Here is a 10680-nt window from a genome sequence, read left to right as displayed (position 1 = left end):
TGTGGGTGTTGCTGTTTTAAACCTCAGTCTTGTTACTGCTTCGGTTCCAGAGGTTGAAATATTTGTTGTGTTTGATTGAGTTCCTAAGCCTAAATGTAGCACGATTTTATCAAAATGCTAGATCAACCTAAATAGAAATCGTATAAAGTTTTCGAAGCACGGTTTAACACTTACTGCAAGTGAAGTGTAACAAAACAGTATTTATATTCGTTATATACACTAAATTTTAAATAGTCAAAATAAGTGGGTTGGCATTAGTAGTTCTTACATTTTGTAAACTGGCCATTGGGAACTCTTAATGCGTTTGCAAATATCTTTAAGGAATTAGTCACAATAACATCATATTGCCAACCCATAGCTATTCCCAAACTCAAGCATATTTAGCGAAGTGCATAATTGCAAGGAAAATTGTTTAACTCAACATCCTGGTAAATGTTGAATTCCGAGAAGCTTACATAACAACAAAATCCTCATTTCAAAATCCTCGGCACTTACAGCAACAAATTAAAAAATTCTACAACCGCTCTTAAACTGTCAACATACAAGTATTTACCATTGGTTCTCTGACAAATATATGCTACTGAAAAGTAACATGGATAGTCGTTCCAGAGGAAACTATATCCGCTATCCCATGGAGCTCCCATAACAACACAATCCTCGTTTCCAGACACCAATAGATTATTCGGTTCACCACCTCTCCAATTAGACCATGTTAATATCGAACCATCCAACCAGGTAAAGTTAGTAGGTGATGGGTCTCCCTTCAGTCCAATGAAGTGACCCTTTCTTGGTGCTAAACACATTTATAGGGTGCTTCGAAAATCCTCGTCAAGTATTAATCAATATTATATTTAGGCCAACATACCTGTTAAACTTGCTGAAAACAATTGAATGTTTGAAGAGTTGACTTTGGCCAGAGTCGCACCCATGCCTGTACAAGACAAAAGTGCTCCATCGAAGTTTGCTGAAGAGTTGGTGGCGACATAAAATTCTGAGTAGTCAAACTTATGCCACGTCACATTGGAAGCTTCACACAGTAGAATAAATAGAACTACAAGCCGAATATTATGCATTACGAAATAATGTATAGTATTTAGACAAAATTCATGCCCTGCAAAGTTAGAACGTTATTAAATCTGCCAAGCCTAAATATCTATTTCGGCCAGTTCGTACTTGATTGGTTACATCGAATGCTTAAGTGCGGCTTTGTTTGGCTTTGAGTAGGAAGGAATCTGGAAGCGCATACTACTTTACGTAGAATAACAATACCGTATATATATTTTTAGTTTAGCTCACAGCGTATTTAGGCTATACTCTATGCGTTGGAGAAAGAAGTGTGTTCAAAGCACAAAAGCTGTGAATAACTGACAATGATCGAATGTAATTTATTTCAATAATAGTCAAATCATACACATTTAATATGACGAAAGGTTGTTGTATTTTTCCTAAATGAAATGTTTAAATAGATTATACAGACCGGGAAGAATGCAGGACGTGTTACGTTTAATCATTAAGAAAGAACTATATAGGCAGCGGTACGCTGGTACAGGGATGCTAGCAGGGCTTTGGAGCCGGAGCACAGAGCCGTGCATTTTCAATGGAGCTGGAGCAGTTATTTAACAAATAGATCCGGCTACGATGTATTTCATAAGATGCTATGCTACTACTATAATGGCTGAATTCACATAACTTAAGAGCAACTTCCGCAAAATTAGGAATTGACGCCTCTTTGACGCCACCTTTTCTAAGTAACAAAACTGTTGGGAAATTTGAGAGCAGACGGAGCGAGCACTCCGCAGCTGCAACCAATGATACTGACTTCTGACAGACCCCAGTGGATAGTTTTTGCTGGAGCTGGAGTAGTGGTATCAATCAGCTCCAGAACTCGAGCTAATTAACCTATTATAAAAAGAGCTCCGGAGCTGGAGCCGGAGCAACTTAACATTTACGCCTGCTTCGAAGCCCTGGTTGCTAGGTAATCAGACTACAGTAATTATTGGAACGGAATTCGAACATACAGGACCAAATAAATATTTTAGCATGACCTAGTGCGATGCACCGTATTTTTGTGCTAAAATACCTTACATATTTGCCCGTTTATATTAGGTAATTTTTATAGAAATGCAATGATTAAGCTTTCAGTAAAGTTTGCTTGTGCGATTGAAAACAAAAAAACACCAGGAATGCGTTTGCGTTGGAGTTGCTTTTGCCGAACACACTACGCAAAACTTACAACCAGTCATGCAAATTTGGAACTGTAGCAGCAGCGTGCAATACATAAAAATGCAAACTATACATTCAGTTCGCTTTTTTGTTAGAGTTTCCAAAAAGGATACAAAGCGAAAAATAGTACACCCTTAAAGTTGCAAAAACACTTAAAATAAAGCAAATACTGGACGGACTAGCAAGAATGTATGGCAAACCGGCTGTTAACAACGCGTTCTTTAACGCACTGTTCAGACAATATGACAAACTGTAAGAAAATCGACAAGTAATTGTGGTAAATGTAGGCATATGTTTTTTATCTTTCCGTGGCACAAATGTCTCTATAGCGTACTGGAAGGAACGCTGCTTAATGCGTGAAGCATTTCACATAGACACATATATTTTCCTAAACGAGTTTACAAGAGCCGAATGTTTAGCCATAATTATTCCTAAACAATAATGTAGGAAAAATTGACATGTAAAACCATATGTCAAAAAAGACGCAAACATATAACATATGGTGTTCCTAAAATACCGATCGTAAAAATTCTAAGTTAATAGATGATGTTAATGAATAATTTTTGAAAACAGCAAAAAAAAATTAGCATCAGTGAAATTTTAATGTGAAAAAAACAAATCTATGCTTTGTAAAAAATCGTTGTGAAGAGGCAAACTTATTAGGTTATATAAACATACGGTAAACGAATAAAGAATATTGTAAAAATAAAATATACATCACATAAATAGTAGTGAAAAAGCCTAACATATTTACAAAAATTGTGTGCATAACGACTTATTTATTATCTGCCATAAAATACCACTCACAAGTAACTTAAGTCATAGAAAACGTAATTATTACATAAAAATTTGAAAGAAAGAGCTCTTCTAAAAATAAGAAAAATTAGTAAAATATGGGAATGGCAGTTTGACCGAACAGCGATGCTCTGCTTTAATACGTTTTAGGAAGCTTTATTTCAGTCAGACCGCTGATTAAATTACTGGTGTGCAGTCAATCAAATGAGTGTCACCAAAAACATGTAGGATGCGTAAGAGCAGCAAAGCAATATGAAAGGTTAAAAACAGGTCGAAGCAATCGCTTAATTTGCTTAAAAATTTTATATTTTAGAGCTCAGATGTTATAGTTGGTCGAAAATGAATTACAAAAAACAACGACATACAAAAAAAATCGGTCTTCAAATAGTTTTGATATTTTTGGATCGGTGTTTAAATAGTTAGATATTTAACTATATCCGAGTTAATTTTTGTTGACAACAGAATAAAGGCTATCTAAATCCGGTTTTTCTTGAACGGTGACCAATGGTTTCTTTTCTTTGTCATCCTGTTCTTTTTCTAGGATCAAAGCCTTTTCATATTCAGGTTCTAAAAAGTAAATATAAATATGTCAGTTAAAATGGTGCTAAAGTTTAATCTTGTTTTAGCAGTAATCGGGGATACAACTATACAGAAGAATTTTTGGGAAGCTTTAAATAAAACATTTTATAGAAATATATTTTAGAGCCATTTATTTTTGCTTTTCTTTAAAGGTATAGCAGTTTGTATGAAAAAGAGGTATTAAGTTATTAGCTACTCAACGTATTGTATTAGTAATTTGTTTCTAATTGTATGTCATACGGTGGCAAACGGTTAAGACACAATTATTTTATGTATCCGTTAGATGGTGCCCCCGCGCTTTGATCACTTATAAAGTGATATTGAGAATTTCCGTCCTACTGCAGTGCTTTGTTGTTATGAGCGTAAGCCTTTTACTACTCAATATCCTTGCTGAAATCTATTCATTGATCTGCGTGCTAAATTTGTCAACGTTAGTAGTTGAGGTGTGTTTGAAAAATAGGCTTTTTTTCTGCATATCCAAATATTGGAAAACTAATAGAGCACGATTGATCCAAGGTTTTGCTGCCGCAACATGATGTCCGTGAGCATTTATGTCTGATAAACTCACACGTCAGGTACCTGCATTGTTTTGTTAATAAAACAAACCTTTGGCTCTTAAACAACCTGGCCAAAAGCAATGTATTATTTTGCTAAATTGTATATATTATAGTGGTTTATGTGTATTTGTCAATTAATCTACGGCTCGAACCATTTGTTTTACTACCGGAATTTATCATTGAAGATTAATATGTGTGGAAGTTGATAATACGTGAATAAGTCACTTGATGTGGGTTATAGGATAACTTTTAAAATACAACTGTATGCGTAACTGGCCCTATTTTATTATATTGGATAGGAGGGTGATTTAATTTGGTTAAGATAACGAACACAACGTATTTAATCTTATGTTACCACCTTTGTGCACAGTTATGTAAAAGTCCGGTGGTGGTGGAGGCAATAATAATTCAGCAGTGGATGATGTTGTTCGCTGATCGGTAACAGCCTTCTGGGTAGCTGTTGAACTTCCACGAATAGTCTTTCGATCTTTCTGATTACCTGCAGCAGTATATATTAATGATCAATTTATCAGCTTAGACGTAAGGGCCTACAGCTCCCAGTAGTTGTCATTGTCGTTGCAGCCTTATCGTCAGAACTAATAACGCCACATTTCTAACAGAAATATTTTCACTTTAAATTTAAATGGTTTGTAAGGTCATTAGGGATGTAGTTCATTTAAAAAGAATTTGGTTATACTATCAAACATGTTAAAAGTTATACTATGCGATATTGAGGCTCCTTTTTGACGATGTTTTTCACTTTAAATTAAAGTTGTTGTTGTTATGGCCTCACCGAACCTTGATGGTTCTCCTTGAGTCGTAACGATTTAATTGCATTGAAAATTTGTACATTATACTACTAAACATGTTGTTCTATAGTTCTATACAATGCCATCTAACCTGCCATTGACGTGTATAGAGATTCGTTGACGTCAGAAATCTTTACCACTTCTTCCGGCAGTTTTGCGATATCATACATGGTGCTGTACTGGTCGCCCAACGGTGTTTCTCCTTCGTTGCTCACATGAGTTTGGTCTATAGCTGCGTAGCTCGGTTCGGCTTCGACTTTAATATTTGCTTCTATTGTGGAATATTCGGCTCCCTGCTTTATGTCCTGATATTCTGTTATTGGTGGTGGGGGTGGTAAGTCGGAAGAGGATGGTACATTGGTGTTAAGTTTCGAGTAAACATGGTCGCCCTCTTCAGATTTTGAATCCTCTGTTTCGTTTATTTTAGCGTAAGTGGTTTCATCTTTAAAATCAACTTTGGCCAGATTGGATGTTTCGGTGTTGTGAGTTCCATCGTTTTCATCCGCGCTAACAACGTTAGCATGCTGGGCTGCCAGAAAAATGCCAAGTCAAGCAAATAAACACAATATATTTTCTAATTATTACACGGACAAAACAGTTTGCGACAAAGGGATTTGACGAGACCTAGCAAATTATGCCATTCGAACTGTGAAAAATTCTTGTTCGTCTTTTGTGGAGTATACTTATAGTTAGTATCGAGCCTGTCTAAATTATACGTGGGCATAGCATGTTTTGCCTACGATATATTTTATAAACGTACAAACATATTACACCTGTAGGATCTGTTGTACTCGATGTATTCTTCGCGGATTTAGATTTTTGCATCCTTCTAACAACAACAAAAAAGATGAATTTCACCTCAGAATTTCACCTCCTTGTTACATTCTTTTGAATAAAAAAATCTGCCTGAATCCAAATGGTAAAATAAACGATTCTGGTTGCACATCAATGATATCGAATATGTGAACAGTATAGGTTTGGGGTTTTAGTACCGTACATCTTGATTTATATTGTGTTATATTTTCAGATACTGATGATGCTTTTACTATAGCGAAATATATTTATCACATAACATCCAAACAAACCGATTTTCGGTTAATTAAGTTCTGTTCTTAGTTTATTCTTTATGCTTTTACTTTTTTAAATAAAACTTTTAGAAAACGATGTATACAAAATTATCGACTTTGGAATAGATTAAAGCAGTGCATCGCATTTTTATATGGTTGGGCCTAAATTAGCCACTAACCTTAGACAAACCAACACAGCAGCTATGATGATAATCAGGAGCAGACTACCACCACCTGCCGAGGAAGCTATGATGGCTATGTTGAAAGGTGTTACCTGGAAAGTTTCCTCGTTTGATGTCGTAAAAGCTTTAAAGATATAAAAACGTGATAGTAGAAGTTTGATTTAAGCAGTAGTCTATACCTATTATATCTGTATTATTATTAAACTTATACCCCAATTCTAGATATAAATATGATTTGTTTTTGCAGTCACAATGGTGTGCTGCAAGCGATTAATCAGGTGATGTTGAATTATCTACTTGCTTCTGTCTTGTTTTTAGGTTATGTATAGTATAAAAATATCACTTCTTGGAAAGGGCTTACGGAGTGTTTGGAAATGCAAGGGGTAAGGAACCTTACAGCAAGAATCAACCATCAATAAAGGTAAAAACATTTTGCAATGCATTATTAGCATGATATTTCAATGAACCAAACCAAAAGTTATAGGTGAACTGATTTTATGCTAAACCTGTTTTTCCAGCGTTTTAAATTGGTTGTTGTATATTTCCTTTGGTCGTTTAAAAGACAATTCGGGCCTACATCAAACTCACTTATATGTATAGATCATTTTGGGACTAAGTTAGCATTCTTTCTACAAAGTCTATACTACCTTTGTCAGTAGACAATAAGCCATAGGACACCACCTTCCGACCAACGGTTGTTGTGTGGAGTAATGACCTAGTTGATATATTTTTTTCTACGCTCGTAAACGGTCCAGATATTTGTATTGTAGATGAAGTGACAGATTCGCTGTTTTTTGTTGTTACTATAAAAATAAATGTTTCATTGAACTACGCGAAATTTCTAAATGGCAATGCAATATTTGTTCCATTTTCCTTGTAAAAGCATCATTTTTGTTTAAATTAAAAACCTATAAAATAAGTATTTACAGGGTTAAGTGTCCACTCACCATCATTTTTCTGGCATATGTATCCTGCAGATATTCCACAAGAAATGTCATACCACTTAAGACTGACACCCCACGATATACCCATGGTGACGCAATTTTCGGGCCCGCTGTGGTTGTCAGGTTGATCCTTTCCCCATGACTTATACATCAAAGCTGTCCCGTCCAACCATCGGAACTCACCACCACTTGCGATCCGCTTCAAACCGATGTAAAATCCATTGTTTGGAACTAAAAATAGAATTGACAAGAAATTTGTAAATTTCGAAGTTACTGAACCAATTATTAAATCGTTGTACGTGTTAAATTTGTTAGAAACTTTTGTATATCTGACGAGTCGACTTTAGCAAGTGTCGCATTCATTTTAGCGCACGCGGAACGCGCTCCATCAAAGTTCTTTGAATCATTAACAACAGCGTAATGAAAGTTGTCCAACTTGTACCAATCCATAGCAAAGGATTTTGACGCCAGAATGAAGCACAGAATTACAGTTACAGTAAAACCCATTGATTGGTAAAGCGACTAAAAAACTCTACAACAAAGTATCTTCAAGTTTGAAATTCATCTGAAAGATAAAAATTTTATTTTTAAAAATTAAATCAAAATACGTATATAAAAACGACGTAAACCAGCCAATTGTGAAATATACCTAAGAATATCACACGAAACGACCGACTTTTGATAGTTTTCAAATTAGGCTGAATTTTTTTTTTTTTTTGCTTTCAGTTCTAACCAGTTGATGATATTTTTGAATGTGCAATATTATTTAGTGATCCAGGTGGTTTATCAGTGGTCTCTTACGCCCGCGGTGAGCAGCTATGTTATCAGCACACTCTAAACCAGCGGTTTCAACCAGTGGGGAATGACTCACTGGTGGGCTATGTAAACTTTTTAGGTGGGCTACACAACTATTTAAAAAAGCTAGATTTATTGAAGGATTTAGTTTTATTTGTGCCGCTATGTATAATTCCACAGGAATAATGGCTTGGGGAGAAATTGAGAAGGAATGTAAATCAACGTAAATTTATTGTTCAGAAGCTAGTACCTCACTAATACACGGTTGAATAAATAATCCGTTTTGATATATGCTCCACTATTTTTGTTCTAAACTTTTCTATATAGTTTGTTCTTTCATAAAAATTTATCGGCTCTCCGAATTTTTGTGCAACGAAAATGGGCCACGAAAGAAAAAAAGGTGGAGAACCACTCGACAAAAATGGTTTATTTGGCTTTAGTCTTACTCGGAACCGATTAGGCCGCAAACTCATCGTAAAAGTAGAATAGCATTTAGTGAAAGGGAAAAAAGTCGTTGTTTACTGTTATAGATATCCAAAGGCGCACGGTATGTCAAGCTGTGGCCACCAAAGGCGTAAAGCGTAGTAAAGATCCGTAACCCAGCTTTTTGTTAGAACTAAATAAACATCTACAGTATATTTGCTGCAAATAACGTTTTTTTTAACCCTGTATGAATTTTTTATTTTGAGTGGTTGAAGATACAATGTTATCATACGTTCTACCATCCCAGAATAAGTTTTTCTTAACCCGCTTGAAAACATTTGTGAAAAAACAACTAAAAGCGAACAATAAACTGAACGGCTGACAGAGAGACCGACAGCCAACTGACCGGCAAACTACTCAAAATACGTCCTACATTAGACCAATGGAAAATGTCTTCGTGATTGGTTTGACTAATATTAGCATTTTCAGACCAAAATAAATCAATATGTACAAACATCTTGCTACGTTTATGATATTTTCTTCTTAGCAGGTCTAAAAACTGTTTGATGAGCAATTAGCAGAGGAATCGCTGCTGGTATATTAGCTCATAAATTTGTACACGAACCTATAGCCTATATAGTGTCTCAGATTTCACATCCCTCTCAAAGCCGTTCCTATAGCAATACGATATATAGTCTATTAGTGCATTAGGGCGAAAACAAAATCAGTGATATAAAATCAACTGTAAGTATAAAACAAATGCATTTTAAATGAGATATGTTCTGAGCTTGAAAATTGTTCCACTAAACCTTTGGTAAGAAAACGAATATTTTAGAAACAAATATATAATATGAATTTAAATTCGTTTTCTGGTTCCAAGTCGAACACAATGAATGTTAAACTCGAAGCAAAAATATAAGGTATATTAAAACTTCTCTAAACTGTGAATTTATTAGTGGCTATCTATAAGTGATAGTAATTTCACAGGATCACTGATGCTCAACGAGTATACCTAAATTTATCGTCTATATTACCTTCCGTTTTTGACATGTCAAACATCTTCTGTTTTTGAAATATAAAACAGCAGTTACTATCTACTAACTACACACAACACAGCAGTTGCCGTATACAAAGAGCTCCACTGCATATGCGTAGGGCAACGTTTCACTAAGAATAGATTCGCAGGCGCTATTGAGTATTTTAAAGGTAGGCGAGGTGATGACAAAACACAAGTACGCTATACCGGTCACTGCTTTCAAATAGATGAAGCAACAAACAATCAAACTATAATTCCATTACAACACATTAAAGATTTGACGTAGTGATAGGCAAGCCATTATACTCCAATATTCAGGCACTCCATTTACAAACAAGGAATTAGGACGTAAATGCACATTTTTCACCATTCTCGTGAATCTTGTTCGTGTAAAGTATTGTTATATAGTCTAAAATGTTTACGTTTTAAAGAAATCTTAGAATCCTAACTATACACAGTCTGGAATTATCAACAATGAAAGTTTATCCAACTTAGTATATTTGATAGATATGAATGCATCATCTTTTAAATAGGAATGCATAATAGGAAGGCTTGGGAAATGATTTTTGACAGTGGGCCGCATGAGGGGTAGAAAATGTCTTGGCGAAAATATGCAAACTGTGATTTCTTTTAAAACAATGCATATATATAACTGTTTTGACAAACTGTTAAGTAGAGGATGTGGGAATGTTTGAAAATGTATTTTCTCTTTTTTTTAAGTATTCAAAAACAAAAAAATAGTTTAGGCTTAGCAGGTTGTTTTTAAAGTTTGTTTAAATATGAGCGGCGGGCCATAATAAAACACTTGGCGGGCCAATCCCACCCACGAACCGTTGATTGATTAGGTCTTTTATGGAGAATTGAACGGCTCTAATCAAATCAAAACTATCATGGATGACGCTATTAAAATTTTTACACCAAACAAATGACATTTTTTCGCGCTTCGCGTGAAAGGGTGGTCGCGCCTATTTTTTCCATAATTAGATCCATATTTATCTGTAAAAAATCCTACCGAAACCTTTCTGAGTTTTACTTTTACCTGCGACAATAAGAGGCAGTCGACAACTAGTTTAAAACGTTATGTGACGACATTAGTTAATAATCATTGATTAGATACTTCGCAAATGCTATCAAACCGTAATTAGTTTAAATGCAATAGACTGATAACTCTTTTCAGAAACAATATGAACATTGAGCAGTCAGACACATAACTAGCATATAAATAGAAGGATTTTTGCTTAACAAGAAAAGTGACATATTCATACTTCGT

The 10680-nt window shown here is 35.0% G+C and overlaps 1 protein-coding gene across 1 annotated transcript; it reads right to left on the bottom strand.

Annotated features, from left to right (window-relative positions):
- Window positions 1-3460: 3460 nt before the first annotated feature.
- LOC146163338 (uncharacterized) lies at window positions 3461-7606 on the bottom strand. Its single transcript, XM_083380447.1, has 8 exons — window positions 7456-7606; window positions 7160-7387; window positions 6860-7015; window positions 6210-6336; window positions 5737-5792; window positions 5055-5492; window positions 4510-4653; window positions 3461-3585 (listed from the first exon to the last, which is right to left on the bottom strand). The coding sequence occupies exons 1-8, from the start codon at window positions 7604-7606 to the stop codon at window positions 3461-3463; spliced, it is 1425 nt and encodes a 474-aa protein (XP_083236573.1).
- Window positions 7607-10680: the final 3074 nt, after the last annotated feature.

Source organism: Ascidiella aspersa, chromosome 2 (genome assembly GCF_963924565.1).
Source record: "Ascidiella aspersa chromosome 2, kaAscAspe10.2, whole genome shotgun sequence".
NCBI classification, from domain to species: Eukaryota; Metazoa; Chordata; class Ascidiacea; order Phlebobranchia; family Ascidiidae; genus Ascidiella; species Ascidiella aspersa.
The sequence above is the reverse complement of the archived record's forward strand: the minus strand, read 5'-3'. Positions and strand labels throughout refer to the sequence as shown.